At 41.6% G+C, this 18,731-nt stretch overlaps 1 protein-coding gene across 2 annotated transcripts; it reads left to right on the top strand.

The window, feature by feature from the left end:
* Positions 1-1,335: 1,335 nt before the first annotated feature.
* Positions 1,336-17,713, top strand: LOC114690226 (NXPE family member 4-like). 2 transcript variants are annotated; one of them, XM_028864835.2, is made up of 6 exons: positions 1,336-1,708; positions 9,737-9,842; positions 11,595-12,328; positions 12,864-12,925; positions 14,436-14,642; positions 16,700-17,713. In XM_028864835.2, exons 2-6 carry the CDS (start codon positions 9,750-9,752, stop codon positions 17,233-17,235), a joined length of 1,632 nt encoding a protein of 543 aa, XP_028720668.1. In that variant the 5' UTR covers positions 1,336-1,708; positions 9,737-9,749; the 3' UTR covers positions 17,236-17,713. The 2 variants fall into 2 exon arrangements, with proteins under 2 accessions (XP_028720668.1, XP_037063415.1); XM_037207520.1 differs by lacking the exon at positions 1,336-1,708 and adding an exon at positions 1,866-2,097.
* Positions 17,714-18,731: the final 1,018 nt, after the last annotated feature.

Genomic DNA, 18,731 nt, shown 5'->3' with positions numbered 1-18,731 from the left:
GGTGACTGCTGAACAAATCTGATGACACTAGATAAAGTCTGGGAGGAATACCCTTGGGACAAAACAAAGCCAGCAAAGTGAAGAAGGATAAAATCAGAGAAGGGGGTTAAAGGCACTGTTCGCTCAAACTCTGCTGGCAAGGCTCTCTCCAGTAGCTAACAGAACAATGTATAGACAGCAAAGGGAAAAATAAAAGTTTTCATTCTTTTTTTTAGGGGGGGGTGGTTCGAACAGGGTTTCTCGGTGTAGGTTTGGAACCTGTCCTAGATCTCACTTTGTAGACCAGGCTGGACTCAAATTCACAAAGATTAACCTGGCTCTGCCTCCCTAGAGCTGTGATTAAAGGCGTGCGCCGCCGCCGCCGCCGCCGCCACCACCTGGCATTTTTTTTTAAAGATTTATTTATTTATTATGTATACAGTGTTCTGTCTGCATGTACGCCTGCAGGCCAGAAGGGGGCACCAGATCTCATTACAGATGGTTATGAGCCACCATGTGGTTGCTGAAAATTGAACTCAGGACCTCTGGAAGAGCAGTCAGTGCTCTTAACCTCTGAGCCATCTCTCCAGCAAGTATTCATTCTTGACGTGAACCCACAGTCTTGTTTCTCTGTCTACCATTCCCCTCCTTTCTAGGCCCCTGTGATGCTCAAGGCTGCACCGGCCATAAAATTTATCTCCCTACCCCTTCCTCAAAGACACATTACCTGGATCAGATTCTTCTAGCAGTCCTTTGAACGATGAATAGGACAGAATTTTCTGTTGAAATTCTCCTTCAACTCAGACCTTCTCTGTGTCCCTGTGGGGGCTGGGAGTGAGTTAGACCCTCCCTAGACTGTCAGGATGGAGACCAAGAACCCTATAGGCTTCACTGCTGAGGTGACAGCTTGCTGCTGCTTGGTGACAACTGATGCCAGCTAGCATGTGGCTCCTTTCTGTCCATAGACTGAGGAATCAAAAGAGCTCAGAGCAAACAAAAGCAAACTTCATGGCAAGCATTGCAGACCGTCCCGCTCCCCAGGGAGAGGAAAGACTCCAGGGCTAGGAGACTCCCGCCCTGTTTGGGAGTGTGAGTTTTTATATGTATTAAGTGACTCCCATTTGGTAACCCTTCCTACTGTCCTACCAGACCTAAGGCATTCAAGGGTCCCTTTGGGGTAGATATTAAGTCCCTTGCTTCTGTCCACAGACATCAAAACAGCTGCTAGTTGTTAGGTTCTGTCACCAAATCAAGGCTGATCTCTAGCCTGCCTCCCCCATTTTGGTGTTGTAATGAAAAAGAACCATAATAAGAAAGAAGAACTCAATGCAGAGAAGGGAAAAGGTGACTCATGCCCTTCCGGTCTTTCTTTCCTTGCTCTGCTGTTGCTCTGCTGTCTTGACTTGCACTGTGCTCTCCCTCTCTCTCTCCCTCTCTCTCTCCCTCTCTCTCTTCCTCTCCCTCCCTCCCTGCCTCCCTCCCTCTGCCTCTCTCTCTTCCTCCCCTTCTCCCTTTTCTCCCCCCTCCCTTGCTCTTCTTTCTCTGTCAGTCAATAAAGTTTTACCACATTGCACAAATACAAAGCTCTCATTGTTAACTACATTAATTTTGAAAGTTAAAATAGGCCAAAGAAGGAGGACATATCACACCTGTCTTTCTAGACAACCAGAACACTAGAGCATCCAGTGGAAAAAGAAAAGGCTGTTCCAGATAGACGAAAAGGAGGAAGGTAAGTTTGGAAGAGTTTTATTTGTACTAAATACAAATTTAAAAAAGGCTGTTTCCTCTGCATCCTTTATTTTTACTAATTTTTTTTTTCCGACAATGTTCGGTTGGTTCCGCTACAAAGGGTCGTGTAACTATTTCCTTCAAATTAAAACCTCCCTAGAAGGGAGTTCCGACGGCTCAGGACCAGAATCTAAAACTGTTCTAGAAGCTCAGAAAGCTGAAGATTGCAAGGCTCCTCCCAAAAGTTGTAAAAGCAGTAAACAACTGATGACCCAGAGGAGCTGCCTGCAGGTCGGGTCAGAGAGCTCCAGGTGCAGTTGAAGCAGTTCTCACCCATGCTGCGGTAGGATACTGGTGACAGGGCTGCTTTGGGTCACCATGCTCCTTCCTGTAAGTAACCCTGTAGAACCATGGGTTCACTTAGATAGACTGGGGAGGGACTGTGCCTTTGTCTGCTCTCTGTGCATGAGCAGACGCTTGTCACATCTACCGGGGGAAAAGACCCTCAGCAAATATCAGTAATATGTTTTTGCAGCTGATCACACTGCTTAGCTTGGTTTTTCTCCTGTGATAGTATCCTGATGGGGTAGATGTGAATATGCCTTGGGATCACAGGATGTGAGAAAGCTCAGTGTGGTCGAGAATTAGTCTGGAAAACTTTCTAAAGGGAGGGGGTTGTCCTGTTGGCCTGGTGCCATTCCGTAGAAGGTTGTCTTCTTAAGTCAGAAAAACAGCGGCATCTATTTAAAATTTGTCTTTGGACGTTTTCTTTGTGAAGGTGTTTACTATACAGGAAGAACGGTGGGGAAGATTTACCACACTGTTACTTCCTCCTCTCTAGCTCTTCCCTGAACAAGAGCCTGGGGGGATTGCTTCTGAATGCCAGATGCCATCTTCCTGGAGATTTTCTTAACGATTTTATAACTAGTAATACAAATTAATGTCCATGTTATCCACATACAGAATTACATAGTCTACTGAAATAAAATTTTATCAGGGACTTTTTTATGAGCCTCAGTAAGAGGTCTTTTGTGATCTACAGACAGTGAATTCCCTAAGTAGATACAGCTTAAAACAGAGCAGACAGACAAGACAGCGCCATACTGCTTCCAAATATGACTGCATTAATTTAAACTCTCATTAATTTATATAAAAAATAGGGTCTTATTGAAATTGTGACTTATGTTATTGACTTGGTTGAGTTTCATTCAGCCATGGTTATATGTTTTGACTTTAGAAAATATATTCATGTAATCCATCACACATGAAAAATGCATTTTAAAAAATTACATATCTACCCTGATCAATCACAAAAGGCCTTTCAAGTTAGCTCAACTTCTAACAGTGTTAAAAACAGGAACATTTCTTTTTTTTTTAGGAAAGAACTTTCTTGATCAAATAGAACTTACTGAAAGAGCAAATACTGAATATAAGTCACCAGATGTTCATCTACATTTGGTGCAAATTCAAACTAACAATGAAGAGTAGGCAGAAGGACTATCCAATAAATTCTTTACAATCATCTGATTTGAATGTGTGCTGCTGGGAAATCCTATAAAAGTAAATCACTAGAATTTCTATATATCAGCCACAAGAATTTATTTTAAAAAAAAAATATATATCAAATTATGTATCAAATTATGTAGCCAGTCAGCATCAGCTTGCCACAGGGAGTTCTCACTAGCCCAAATCACTAGCTGGGGAGCTGTTGACAGCCAGTGGGTTTTGTGGTAAGGAGAGATGGTTTCCTTTAAGGGTGTGGCCCCTGGTAGGTCTAAGGAGCTCTTATGGGTGCTCCCACACCCTTGAGTTTATGGACTGTGTCAGCTTGACTCAATAGGTCACACAAAAAAATTAAAAACAGAACAGGAAGTTGCAAGAGAAATGGGGGTGGATCTGGAAGGAGTTAGAATTTTTAGTGTGAAAGTGACTATGATAAAAATACATTATGTGCACTATGAAATTCTCAACAAATTAAATATATAAATAATATACATGTATACATCAGAGAAGTGGCTGACTGACTAAGAGCTCTTCCAATTTTTTCAAAGTCCTGGGGTTCAATTCCCAGCATCCACATCGTAGCTCCCCACCATCTATAATTCCAGTCCTAAGCAATCTGACATCTCCTTAGGCACCAGGCATGCAAGGGTATACAAACATACATGCAGGTACAACACTTATACACATAAAATTAAAAATTAAATATATACTGAATGTACATATAAATACAAATAAATACATGTACCTATGTGTGTATCATATATATCTACACATGTAGGATTTATATTTCCCAAACTTCTAAACTTATTATAACTTCCCTATAGGAACAAATGAAAAAGACACTGAATAATTTTATTTTCAATCAGACTAAAGCATCAGAAAGCAACCAAGACAGTGGAAGCCAGAGACATCTAGATTCTAGAAAAACAGACAAGAACAGAGTAATTAAGGCAATAAAAGGAAAAAGAAGTAACACTTTGAAAGAACCAATGCACTTTAAATATGTCAAACACTTGACAACACAGAATTATATTCAGCATAATAGCTCTCAATATTAAAAATAAGAGGGAAAATATAATTTTGAGAATCTTCCACCAGAAAATTGAAAATTACAGAATATTATAGGTAGATGTTAAGCAGAAGAAAAAAGTATCCCTAAATGATATAACAGAAATGTAAGAAAGAATGAAAAATAAGAAGCTAAATGAATAAGCACTCTACAAAATAATAACTTATATTATATAAATAATGATTTTAAAATTTATATACCTGGCAAAGCTAACAACAACAGACATGTGAGATAATTCAATGTAAATGGAGTATAATTTCATATGCTCCTTCACTTCCCAGCAAATATTTAAGTGTGCATTTATTTTAGGAACTAAGCTCTACAGAGATGGCTTAGGAGGTCAAGGCATTTGATTCTCAGTCTAATGCCCTGAGTTTGGTTCCTGGAACCCACATTAGAAGGGAAGAACCGATTCTCCTTCAGATTATCTTCTGGGGGCTGGAGAAATGGTTCAGTGGTTAAGAGCACTGGCTCTTCTTCCAGGGACCCAGGTTCAATTTCCAGCACCCACATGGCAGCTCGCAGCTGTCTATAGGTCCAGTTCTAGGGGATTTGACACCCTCACACAGACATACATGCAGGAAAAACACCAATGCACTTAAGATCAAAATAAGTAAATTTGCTGGGCGGTGGTGACACAAGCCTTTAATCCCAGCACTCGTGAGGCAGAGCCAGGTGGATCTCTGTGAGTTCGAGGCCAGCCTGGTCTACCAAGCGGATTCCAGGAAAGGCGCAAAGCTACACAAAGAAACCCTGTCTCGAAATAACCAAAAAAAAAAAGTAAATTATTTTTAAACAACTGTCTTCTGTCCTCCACATATATAGTGGCATGAGAGCTCCTGTATGTGTGTGTGCACGCACCACACACACACACACACACACACACACACACACACACACACACCGAGGTTGTGGGTATTGGGGGGTATTTTGTCTTGTTGCTTGGTTCCTGGCAGTTGGCCATAATTCTTATTACAGCTAATATGATCTTCTTCTCTGGTTGTCTTTGGAAATTGTCTCTTTGTCTTTCATTTTTCAATAGTTGGAATGCTGTTCACCTTTCTGTAATTTTTTTGAGATAGAGTTTCTCTGTGCAGCTCTGGCTATCCTGGAACTTGCTACATAGACCAGGATGGACACAAACTCACATAGGTCCACTTGACTCAGCCTCCAAAGTGCCTGAATTAAAAGTGTGTGTCACCATGTCCATCCAGTCTATTTTTCTTGTTATGGACTTTGCCATATAATAATAGTGATTTAAAAAACAATTCTGTTAGAAAATTTCCATATCAATGCCATATATGGGACATTTATTTGTCCCACAACATAGGAATATGTCACTTTCTCCTCTGCCTTTAGTCATGTTTCATTTCTGGTTGAAATTGGCACATTCTGTACACAATAGTACAGATTTGAGTAGATTACTATTGTGTGATCATTGAGTATCCTTCCTCTCTCTGTTTCTGCTACCTTCCTTCCTTTCTCCTTCATTCTGTCTGTACACCATGTTGACTTGTAGTATGGACCTCTCCTGATCTTATTTTCAGCTGCCCCTCTTCACAGGGCGCTTCTCCGGGTTTTATTTTCATTTTTTATTACATTTGTGTGTGTGTGTGTGTGTGTGTGTGTGTGTGTGTGTGTGTGCGCGCGCACCCATGTGCATATATGTGGATGTGTAGAGGTCAAAGGGTGACTTTTAGGAATTGGTTCTCTCCTTCCACCTGGGGATTGAACTCAGGTTGGCAGTGTCGGTAACAGGTGCTTTTACTTCCTGAACCATCACACCAACAATCCTCTCAGGAATTTGAAGAGAACCCTCTCTCTGCCTTTGGAAATCTGTCTCTTCCCTTTCCAATTGCTCTCCCACCTCAAGGCTCCATGGTCCAAGGCTCTCTCTCCCAACAAGCTCACTTCTGAAGGGAAATTTTTTATCAGCTCCTTTGTAAATGAAAAACAGTTATGTTTTGAGTGAACATGTACTTCCTATACTAGATCCTTACTGTGGGGAGCTGTGTTATTTATACAGGAATCGGGCTGGGTTTAAAGTTCACAGTTACTGTGATTGCCCTCAATGTAACAAAGTCTTCAATTCATTGTCCATCTGTAATGTTTGGAGTCAGGGCTACTTTGCCATAGAGGTTTTCTCTGTTTTACACCTCTAGATCATTCTAAAGCCTTTTCTAAAAGGTAGCACTATGTCTTTGAAGAGGGTTGTGGTGGTTTGAAAGAAAATGGCCCCCAAGGGGGAGCAGCACTATTAGGAGCTATAGCTTTGTGGGAGTAGATGTGACCTTATTGGAGGAAGTGTGACATTGTGGGGTTGGGTTTTGAGGTCGTCTATGCTCAAGCTACTCCCAGTGAGATAGGCTACTTCCTGTTACCTGCATATGGAGGTGTAGCAGCTCCTTCACCAGCACTATGTGTTCCTACATGCTGCCATGCTCCCTGCCATGATGAAAATGGACTAAACCTCTGAAACTGTAAGCCACCACCTCAAGTAAATATTGGCCTTTCTAAGAGTCACCATGGTCATAAATGTCCCCTCACAACAATAGAAACCCTTGCTAAGACAGGAGGTACCAGAAGTGGGGTATTGCTGTGGTAGGCCTGACCAGGTTTTTGTTTGGAGGAATTTGGACTTTGGTACTTTGTGTTAAGAATGCAGTGGCATGCTTTAAGCACTGCTTAATGGGACAGACTAGTAGGAGCATGGAGGACAGTGGAGCTAAGAGTAATTAGAACAGTCTGAGGCTGGCTCATAGGGTTTCAGAGGAGAAGTGTTTTAGTATGTTGCCTAAAGATCATTCTTGTGATATTTTGGGTGAAGAGTGTAGATGCTTTTTGCCCTTGTCAAAAAGGTTACTTGAGCCTAAAGTGAAGAGTTTTGGATTAATTGCCTTGGCAGAGGAAATCTCAAAACAGCCTAGTATAGACTCTGTTGTGTAGTTACTAGTGTTAACTCTAATGAAGATATATAATGAAAAAGAGCAAGCTGAGCAAAGAAAAATATTTGATGAGAAAAGAAGCACTAGAAAGTGGAATGGAGTGAAATCCTGCACTCAAGAAGATAAAACAGATTAAGAAATGGAATAAAGGATGTGGTGACCTCAGGGCAAGATCCCACCCAGCTAAGTCTCCAAATTGTGAAAATAAATTTTAAAAAAAGTTTAGAGCCAGGTGTGGTGGTGCATGCCTTTATTCCCAGCACTGGGAAGGCAGAGGCCGGTGGATCTCTTAGTTTGAGGACAACCTGGTCTACAGATCCAGTTTCAGGACAGCCAAGTTTAAGCAGTGAAGGGGGAGAACAGGAAGCTGGTGATGATGTAATTGAATAAGGAAGCCATATTCCAACCCCAGGAAGCAGCAGAACTAGACAGCTTTGGCCACATGGTTCTGGCTTTAGAGACAAGGAACAACTAAAGAAAGCCACCGGGGCAGGCATGTGTTGGGGTGTCGCTACATGAAGGCCTAGAGAGGCCAATTAGTGAAGCTGTGAAGCTGAAGCATGGATTGCCTTGGAGACTCCAAGATATTAAAGATGCCAGAGTCGTGGGATACCTGCCAAGGAAAGCTGTTAACAGGGAGTGGATCCAGCCCAAGAGAAACAAGTGTGGTGCAGTCAACCAAGCTGAACTGAACTGGAGCTCTGAAGATCATTTTGACATGAGACATGGAGATACAAAGTTTGGAATTTGCCCAGCTGATTTTTGGACTTGCTTTGGTCCAGTATTTCCTCACTATGCTCCATTCCCTATGTTTTGGAACAGATATATATATATATATACTGTGCCACTGTATGTTGCAAGCATGCAGTCTGCTCTTGGATTTTGATTTTACAAGGGATCACAGTTAAGAGATTGCATGAATCTCAGAAGAGAATTTGAACGTTATACTTTTAAATAAGTTTGAGACTGTTCTAGACTATGGGGACTTTTGAAGTTGGACTGAGTACATTACACATTATGACATGGCTTCAAGCTATTGGAGGCCAGGGAATGAAACATGGTGGTTTGAAAGAAGATGACCCCCAGAGGGACTGGCACCATTAGGAGATGTGCATTTGTGCGAGTAGGTGTAACCTTGTTAGAGGAAGTGTGTCACTGTGGAGGTGGGCTTTGAGGTCTCTTATGCTCAAGCTACTCCCAATGAGACAGTCTACTTCCTGTTACCCACATATCAAGATCTAGTGGTTCCTTCTCCAGCACCAGGTCTGCGTGCATGCCACCATGCTCCCTGCCATGATGATAATGGACTAAACCTCTGAAACTGTAAGCCAGCCCTCAATTAATTGTCTGCCTTTGTAATAGTTTCCATGGGCCTGCCTTGAGTCTGGCAGTGCTGACATACTCAGGACTCAGAAGGAAGAGGTAGTGGATCTCTGTGAGTTTGAGGCCAGCCTGGTTTACAAAGCACATTCTAGGACAGCCAGAGAAACTCTGTCTCAAAAAACTTAAAAGAAAAAAAGAGTTGCCATGATCATGGTGTTTCTTACAGCAATAAACTCTAAACAAGTATCATTTTTCAAAGCCAGAAAATCTCTGGCCACACAGATAAAGCAAAGGATACCAGGCTGGAATGCATTTCCTCTCCAGCCTTCTGTCCATTCCATCCCTTACAGGAAAAACCCAACTGAGCATTGATGGTCTTTAATCCCAACACTCAGAGGGAGAGGCAGAAAGATCTCTGAGTTTGAGGCCAACCTGGTCCTAACAATAGTATGAAACTAGAACACTCTTTCTTAATTCTTGCCCAGGATAGAGGTCTTTCTAGAATAAATGTCAACAGAGGATATTTCCTTGAGATAAAGATAGGTGTCAGCTCTTAGAAATGAGGGTGGTGTTCAAACAAAATGACTTGTCTTTTCTTACATTCTGTACTGTTGAGCAGTAACCCTGCCCAACTAATCTAAGCTGAAAAAGATGAATCAGATTTCAGATCAAAGACTAATTGTTCATATAAGCAGAGGGGAAAAAGACTAAAGTTTCAAGGGTTTTTTTTAAGTAATAGGTAAAAGTTTTAAAGTAATTCATTTTAAGGTTGAGAGGTGGCAGAAAAACTGGTGATAAAGAAAGAGACTCCATGAAGACTGGTACACCGTCTTCTATTAGATGTTGTCACGGTTCTTGGTATCATTATTGGTGAAGTGTTTGGTCTGCTCTTTGTGGTTGAGAGGAGAGAAAAGAGAATCTGGGAGGTGGTATAACCTGGAGGATCCACCTAGATGTGACTGTCCTGCCCACTTCAGGTTCATGGTATCTTAGCTGTTGGTGGGCTCCTAACTGATAGCTAATGGGATGACAGAGGCTGGGGGACAGCAGGAACAAACAGGAGGGCCAAGATGTCACCTGAGAATAACTTAACTGAGAGCAAAGGAATCAGGAGCCATGAGTGTACCACACCTGTGTGTGATTTCCTTTGTGTTTCATTCCGTGATAAGTCTCTGTGATTCTCTCCTAGGACAGTTCAAACCATGAAAACAATGACCAGTCGTAAGGCACTGTGGGTGCTGCTGTTGATAGTTATCTTCTGGGTCTCATTCACGGTTTTCAGAAACCCATTAAAGGTAAGGAACTAATTTCTTTTTCTGTTTTACTTGATTTTGTGTATCTAGGAAAGTGTAAGTTGCAAAGACCTACCTACTGGAACGGAGTTGGATGTGCTCAATATGACTTATCGAGCAGCTTTCACAAACCAACATTACAGACAATTGTTAAACAGGGCAACAAGTAAGGAACGTCCCAAACCTTTCATGTATAAGCTGGGACCCAGGACAGAGGGTGCTTCTCAGAGACAGGGAAGCCAGAGGGAGGGCAAGCTTTATAGGCAGCCATTCATGTGTATGCTTACACAGACATGGTTCTCCTCCAGTACCAGGCAGTCTAAATATCTATTCAAACTTTTACCTCACTGCAGCAATTGAGGCTTACATTTTATTTTGTTAGTGTTGGCTTTGTTGTTTGTTTTCTCTATTTCATTGGTTGCTTCTCTGCTATGGAGTGGGGCTTTAGTTGGTGGTAGTGGTTAGTTGATTTTATTTGTTTGCAGAACTTTGTTTTTGTTTTTGTGATACATGGATTCACTCTGTAGCATAGGTTAGCCCTTCTCTTGTGGTACAGCTCAAGCACAGACTCAAACTTGCAGTTGTCCTGAAATAGCTTTCACTGCTTTTAGAGAGCTATTTATTAAAAATATTCTTGTTCACAGTTTATTATTATTATCTACACAAGAATTGGGTTCATGCAAGCTACTTTGCCTTTACTGAAAATTCTAAATAGTGATTGAGAGCAATGATCCATCTCATTATTCCTTCATTGGACATGTTAGGATACTTTTAATTATTTTTTCAAATCATAGAGACAGGCCCACTTGCCATGAGTCCAATGCCTTTATAAAGATTCCCATGTGTCCCAGTTAGGATTTCTATTGATGTGATGAAACACTATGACCAAAAGCAATTTGAGGAGGAAAGTGTTTATTTGTCTTATATTTTTACATCGTAGTCCATCAATGAATGATGTCAGGACAGGAACACAAACAGGGCAAGAACCTGGACTCAGGAGCTGATTAAGAAGCCATGGAGGGGTGCCTCATACTGGCTTGCTCCTCATGGCTTGCTCAGCCTACTTTTTATGGCACACAGGACCACTAGCCCAGAGGTAGCTCCACCCACAATGAGCTGAGCCCTTGCACATCAATCACTAATGAAGAAAATGCCCTACAGACTTATGTACAGCCCAATCTTATGGGGGCATTTTCTCAATTGAGGCTCCCCTCTCTCTCATAACTGTAGCTTGTGTCAAGTTGACATAAAATTAGCCAGCACACTATATTATTCCATAATATTCACAATAACTATCCAAGGGACATAATTATGACATGATAGATAAAATTGATTTAGTTATGTGTATGCAGTACCTATAGAGGCCAGAAGATAACAATGGATCACCTGGAGCTGGAGTTACAGGTGGTTGTTAGCCAATGGCAATTGAACTCAGGTTCTCCTTAGGAACAGCAAGCACTCTTAACTGCTCAGCCCTCTCTCCACCCCCATATCACCACCATTTTGAAGAAGATGCCAGCAAGGGCTATTGGAGGTTGAATGTGTTTACAAAATAAGTCATTGAAAACCAGAGTTATATTGACAGTTTAAATAAAGACATCGCTGTGTGAAACACATGTGACCACAAAATCTTAGTGTAGTGAATTCTACACCTCTCAGTGTTCTATAACAGACAAAAGTCGGTTAACCTGCCAAGATGTTCTACATTAAATAGCACTTTTTCTTTGTTCTCTATTCTATTTCTTGCCCATTCAGATATGGGTTCAGTTCAAGTTGCCTGTGCCCTTGAGTCGCTGGAATTTGGTCACAACATCCTCATGCCCTACAGTGCCTCTGAACCTACCGGTTTCTCCAAAAGGGACAGAGCTGAGAGTCAGGGAGGTCCTAGAGAAACTAGACCAACAGATCCCTCCCAGGCCTTTTACCCACCTCAACACCACCACCAGTGCCACACACAGCACAGCCACCATCCTCAACCCTCGAGACACACACTGCGTGGGGGACAAAGTGGATGTGCTGTTGGAAGCCAGGGACCACCTGGGACACAGGAAGGAGTATGGTGGAGACTTCCTGAGGGCCAGGATGTCCTCCCCAGCCCTGAAGGCAGGAGCTTCTGGAAAGGTGACAGACTTCAACAATGGCACCTACCTAGTCAGCTTCACTCTGTTCTGGGAGGGCCCGGTGGCCCTGTCTGTCCTGCTCATCCATCCCAGTGAAGGGGTGTCAGCTCTCTGGAGAGCAAGGAAACAGGGCTACGACAGAGTCATCTTCACCGGCCGGTTTGTAAATGGAACCTCTCAGGTCCACACTGAGTGTGCCTTGGTTCTAAACTCAAGTGTCGAGCTGTGCCAATATCTGGATGCCCAGGACCAAGAAGCATTCTACTGTGTGAAGCCTCCAAATGTACCCTGTGCGGCTCTTACCCACATGAAATCAAAGAACAAGGAAGTTTCCTATCTTAGTCAGCAAGAGAGGAGCCTCTTTGAAAGGTAAATTATTATTGTTTCACATTTCTGGGGAGAAATTGGTAATCTAGGATGCAGGGATTGTATTCTAAGTACTGTAACTTAGGGACTCTGTAAGAAGAGTCCTTTGTGAGGGGACCTGTGAATTCATTTGGGGACAGTATTCAGTCTCCAGGGGTCCTCAGACATTGTGATAAGTAATACTTATCAAAGAACCTAAAAAACGCAGGTGTGTGTGTGTGTGTGTGTGTGTGTGTGTGTGTGTAAGAGAACTCTCTGTGTGTGTGTGTGTGTGTGTGTGTGTGTGTGTGTGTGTGTGTGTGTGTGTTCTAATCATTCTTTCTGTGTCTCAATTCACTGCCTTGCATCTATACCTTCTGGGTCCCTGGCTCCTATGAACTATGAAACAAATAAATGGAAACTTACTAAATGACCTGAAATTCTAGGCAGGGAAATTAGATTATCACTGAGAAGTAGCAGAAGGATTGGCAAATCTGGCTCTGGAACTATGCTTGAGTTGAGGCCACTGCAGATTAATTTCTGTATCTGTCTCTTTAAGGTCAAATATAGGTGTGGAGATTATGGGAAAATCCAATGTGATTAGTGTCTCCAAATGCAACAGTAAGTGGTTCTGTGCTTGGTGGGCGGTGCTTAACACTGGACCCATTTAAAGGTCCTTCTCTCTCTGCTGGACTTGGTCACTGTCTCTGTTCTCATAAGGTGGGCTAAGGTACAAAGTCCGTAGGCAAATGAATGTTTGGATTCACTAGGATCTTCGTGCCTGCTTTAGTACACACATCTCTCAGCAATCGACTCCTCAGGTAGAAGGTCATCTGCCCATCCTACACAACAAGCTGCAAATGACATAACTGTCTCCCAAGTCTTTACCTAGTTCTTCATCCCCACCACCACCGTCTCCTGCCACCTTCCCAGCCTCCCTAGAATTATCACTTAGATATCTCCAATGTGCCATCTAGGAGTCAATTTATAACCATGCTTCACTCTTGGTTTTTGAAATTTTTTCAAAAAACCTCACATACGTATTCACCTCTCTTTCTCTGTCTCTCTGTCTCTGTCTCTGTCTCTGTCTCTCTCTCTACTTTGAACAGCTTACAAATACCACCTAAAATGATTTAAGACAACTGTACCTTTTGTCTCTCTACATTCACCATGGAAAGTTTGCTAATTGCTAAGACATTTTTCCACATAGAAGGAAAACACATGTTTCTGATTGCAGAAGTGATGTGTAGTACTTACCCAGGAAGCCCAAAGTCCTATGCTTGACCCTCAGCACCACATAATCACACACCCATAATTTCCTAACTCCAAAGTGGGAACGGGAAGATGAGGAGTTCAAGGCCATCCTCACCTACATACCAAGTTGAAAGCAAGCCTGGGCTACATGAGACCTTGTCTCAAAGACAGACTTAGAGAGGAAGAGGGAGAGAAATGGTAGTTCTTTTCTCACATATATATCAGTACCTTCATAGTAGTTGTTAAAATATTAGCTTACCCTTTGTGAGTGATGAATAAATGTTACCCCAAACCTGCTGCCACACCATGCTAGCCACCCACACACCCACACCTTCCCAGATCTCTTCATTACCCAGAGACTAAAGTTTAAGATCTGGTCCTTCTTAGACCTCCAGGCCTCTCTCAATGAAAGTTGGCCAATTTATAGCCAAGTTCGCCCTGCATTTATCTCAAAGCATTCATACATTCATGGTGACATTTTAGACACCATGAGAGCATGTGACAAGCTCAGGAGCCATTTCGAATAACATGCTCACATTGGAGCGCTCTCACCCTATATAAGAATTGATGAGGCTGGTCTCATGGCAGGGCTAACAAATAGTTAAATTTTAGTTGAAGGCCTTTTTTATTCTTAGAAGAAAAACCCCATGTACTTTCAGATAAACATTAATAGGTATCACTTAGGAAACTCACATCAGAGGAAACTTTTACTGAAAATACACATTCCATTATGAAGATATTTTAATAAGCTTCTTTTTATTGTCACCAACCACCCACATGCCTATCTAGAGGGTTCTTTGGAAAAGATGGAAGGCTCTTAAACACAGGTGAATAGAACAGTGTTTCAGAAGACTTGATCTTGCTGATTTCTTGGCAGAAAAAGCTGTTCCAGCAAAAGAGAGATGTAAGCTCCGGAAGGCATCTGCAGTCCCCAGTGGGCATGTCTGGAAAAACACCTGGACTCCAGCCTCCTGTAGTTTGGCTCCAATCAAAATGAAGGACTGCCTGAGAGGAAAATTCATCTATCTGATGGGTGACTCCACAATCCGGCAGTGGATGGAATACTTCAAAAGCAGTGTCAACAGTATGTCTCAATATAAGCTATTCACATCTCTTTTGGAAACTACGTTTTCATTTCTAGCGGTAAAAGAGTACAGGAAATTCTTCCTCCATCATAGTTCTATAGTTCTTAATCAGGAACCACCAGCATTATTTGAAAAATGTTACTATCAATTCCTAGAACTTTGGTTCTGAAGCTGTGTTTGGGTCATGACCCCTTTGGGGACAAAAAAACCTTGTTCCAGAGGTCAAGAAAAACCATCTGCATATCAGATATTTACATTATGATTCATAACAGTAGCAAAATCACATTTATGAAGTAGCAACTAAAATAATTTTTGGTTGTGGGTCACCACACCATGAGGGACTGTATTGAAGGGTCACAGCATTAGCAAGGTTGAGAACCACTGATCTAGAACAATGTTCACTATCCCTAGCATTTGTTTTGAATTAAATAAAATAACGGACAGCAAATATTTATCGCACTGCAAGTCACACTAACACATACCCAGAAAGCAACAGCAATTGGAACTGTTATCACAAGTTAGGATCAGAGCTGAGGCTAGATTCTATTTGTAAGAAGCCTAGTTTTATTTCTAGTTTTACTAAGTCAAGAATACACCAACACTAAGTCAGATTATAATATTTTATGTCAGTTAAACCACATAATAAACCATCACTTCCTGCTCTTCTAAGTCCTTGCACCCTGGCTCTTGTCACTGAAGACAAGGTTGAGGCTATGACTTCATACTGGCCTTGATATAACACCAATCTTGTGGTTATCAATTAAAAAAAAATAATTAACTGATCCTCTATAAAGGTTGAAATTGGCAGGGCCTGGGTTCTAAGGTGTAAAAGTATTCCCAAAAGAAAGGACATGTTAGATCATGATTTCCAGTAAACAAATGGCCCCTCATAATTTTGTCTCTCTCAGCCTGAAATTCAAGATTCTAGAGAAACTTTGTCATCACATGGTCTGATGTTGCAGTTTCATAGGTCATGCAGCATCTGAGGTGTGAATGACCCTCCCCCCTCAGCATGTAGGTTATAGTGGGTCGAGATCACTGTATACTGTATAAGTTAGATTCTGTAGCCAGAATGTGCTTGGGAAAAGAGCACTGGAGTGAGTTGGAAGCAAGGGAGACCCTAGTTCTACCACTCGCCCCACAGACTCTCCAGCGTGTCTCTTGCAGCCTCACTCCCTGTCTTAGACTTCTCAGCCAGCCCTCCCTTCCCCATTGAGACATGGGACAAGGCAGCTGTGGTCACTGACTACATAATTTCTCAGAAGCTGTAGGGATAGAACAACTCACCTTGCTGTTCTGATTAGGGACTAATTGGCACACTGGAACAGAGTGGACGTGGTCTTCTATTCATAGTATGCTTCCTTTCAGAGGTGTCTAGATTCAAGAGATTATTTTTCTCAAGGATTAGAAGTTGAATCGTAAGTGCCCTTTGAGTCACAAACTGTGATCTTGGACAATTTGACACCCTGTCTTGACTTTCTTTTCTACATGACAAATGGGTGTGTGTGTGTGTGTGTGTGTGTGTGTGTGTGAATATCACTGAGGCAAGTGTCTGCATCTGTCTAGATAAATGCTTTTGTGAAGGGCATCACAAATGAGCCATCATATTACTGTCACTAGTGTAGATGAGACACTTGATGCCATTCCACTCTTAGGGAAAAAAGAAGAACAGAGAATACAGGTTTAGATTCCTGGAGCCGTTACAGAGATTTGCTTGACTTCTTTTGCACATAACATCAATTAATAGCCTTCCCTATCTACCCTCATTTAAGGTCAGGGTATAGGTAACATGTCCTATGAGAACAGCATGGACACACTAATCACATCATCTTCCAGTAAAGCTGAGTTCAAAGCTAAAGCCATCCCCTGCACAATTCAGCCTGAATGATTCTGGAAGAGGGCAGTTCCTTATCATAAAGTACTTTGAGTTGTTTGGGTATCAGATACCATATGCTTATATGACTCTAAACACCAGATCTTCTCTCCTATATTTGCGGCTAGTTGATCTCTGTAACTGGATTCTGCTTTTGTTTTGGGATTGCCTGTTGGTTCTCAGCACTGAGGTCTGTGGATCTGCATGAGACTGGAAAACTGCAACACCAACTCGCTGTGGACTTGGATGAGAACATCAAAATCCAGTGGAAAAAACACGGTTACCCCTTTATTGGGTCATTGGTCTACTCTGTCAAAGAGATGGAGTACATTGCACGGATAATTGACAGAACTGGAGGAGAGAAAAACACGGTCATTGTCATTTCTCTGGGTCAGCATTTCAGACCTTTCCCCATTGACCTTTTCATCCGAAGAGCCCTCAATGTCCACAAAGCTCTTCAGCGTCTTCTCCTGAGAAGCCCAGACACTATGGTTGTCCTCAAAACAGAAAACATCAGGGAGATGAGCAGTGATGTGGAAAGACTAGCTGACTTCCATGGTTACACCCAGTACCTTGCCTTAAAAGATATTTTCCAGGATCTCAATGTGGGTGTCATTGATGCCTGGGATATGACAATTGCATATGGCACAAATGATGTCCATCCACCACAGCATGTGGTTGGAAGTCAAATTAATATATTCTTAAATTATATTTGCTAGCAAACACATAACTCTGAAAGTCACTCATTGAAGTTCAAAGATGAAGTGAATTCTGCCGGTGTGTCAGGTACCAGGATGTCCGAGTTAGTCCAAGGAGTTAGTCTGCACTGTGGTCCCTGTGATTCACCCAGTTCAGCCTGACAAGGCCCTAGACTGGGCATCGGCTTCAAGTTGAAGCTCAAAAGAATCAATGAATGGTCCTCCCTTTTTTGATCAGGTCCTCTCTTTTCTGATCAGAGCCACACTGCTCTTCATCAACTGGAAGTTAGGATTCCCTTTGGTGGGACCTTCTCCCTGTTGCTGTGACTCCAGGAAAATGAAGTAATTTTGTATAAAATTTTTAAAGGTTTTGATTCAATCTTTAAATATTTTTGTGGAGACTTTTTACATCCATGTTCATCAGGGAAATTGTTCTGTACTTTTTTCTTGGTTGTGTCTCAAAGTTTGACATCAGGACAATACAGACTTCAGAGAAAGAGTTTGGTATCGTTCCTTCTGTTTGTGATTGGTGGAAGGGTCTGAGAAGCATTAGTTAGGTGTTCTTCTAAAGTTCATAATATTCAGTAGTGAATCTGTCTTGGCCTGAACTTTTCTTTGGAGAGAGACCTTTAATTATTGCTTCAATCTCATATCTTATTATGGATCTGTTTAAATTGTTTCTAATTCCTAGGTTTAGTTATGATAGGCCATATACATTTAGAACTTTCCAGCCTTTTGGAATATAAGATTTTGATCAACCAAAACAAAATATGCATGAAAACATGTGGGGGACCAGACCCAGCTTTTCCAGGCTTCCTACTTGGAGGAAAGAGGAATATTAATATTTGGTAGAATGATAGGCCTAGTAGAGAGGAAGGACAGAAACACAGGATAGCTTTGGGAGGAGTTGGGTCAATATCCTACAGTTCAGAACTTTATTCAAAAGGACTTTTTATAACAATGACACTGGGGCCAGGCAAAATATCTCCCCCTTGCTAGATACAGCCAAGTGTAGACCCTTCCAAACACCTGGTACCCAGTCTTGTGGTCCAATCATCTCTTTATGCAGTCCTACTGGGTAAAGCAAGCTCAGATCTCTCTAGGAAACCTCTGTGGGCTCTCACAGAAACACTACTATGAAGCCTACTGTTTTATAATTTTAGAACACATAAAAGTTTATTTTAATTTTAAATTAAAAACATAATAAAACAGGAATGAATAATGAAAAATATATTAGTGATTTTTTTTACTCTTATATATTAAAGAGTAATTTATACTTTGTTCTTTATAAATATATTATAAATTATATATTTTTGTTTGTTTGTTTGTTTGTTTTGGGCGATTTTTTTAGACAGGGTTTCTCTATGTAGCCCACACTCTCCTGGAACTCCCTCTTGAACAGAGAGATTGCCTGCCTCTGCCTCCAGAGTTCTGAAATTAAAGGACTATGCCACCATATCTTTTGAATTTTTGCCACTTTTATCTTTTGAATTTCTCTATTATCTTTATTTATTAGG

This window comes from Peromyscus leucopus, chromosome 7 (assembly GCF_004664715.2).
Source record: "Peromyscus leucopus breed LL Stock chromosome 7, UCI_PerLeu_2.1, whole genome shotgun sequence".
Classification (NCBI taxonomy): Eukaryota; Metazoa; Chordata; class Mammalia; order Rodentia; family Cricetidae; genus Peromyscus; species Peromyscus leucopus.
The sequence above is the reverse complement of the archived record's forward strand: the minus strand, read 5'-3'. Positions and strand labels throughout refer to the sequence as shown.

Excerpts from the sequence above, each read along its gene's own strand:
- LOC114690226 (XM_028864835.2), top strand. The coding sequence starts at position 9,750 with ATGAAAACAATGACCAGTCGTAAGGCACTGTGGGTGCTGCTGTTGATA. Across the intron at positions 9,843-11,594 it reads TTTTCAGAAACCCATTAAAG|ATATGGGTTCAGTTCAAGTT; the intron begins GTAAGGAACTAA and ends TTGCCCATTCAG. Across the intron at positions 12,329-12,863 it reads GAGAGGAGCCTCTTTGAAAG|GTCAAATATAGGTGTGGAGA; the intron begins GTAAATTATTAT and ends TGTCTCTTTAAG.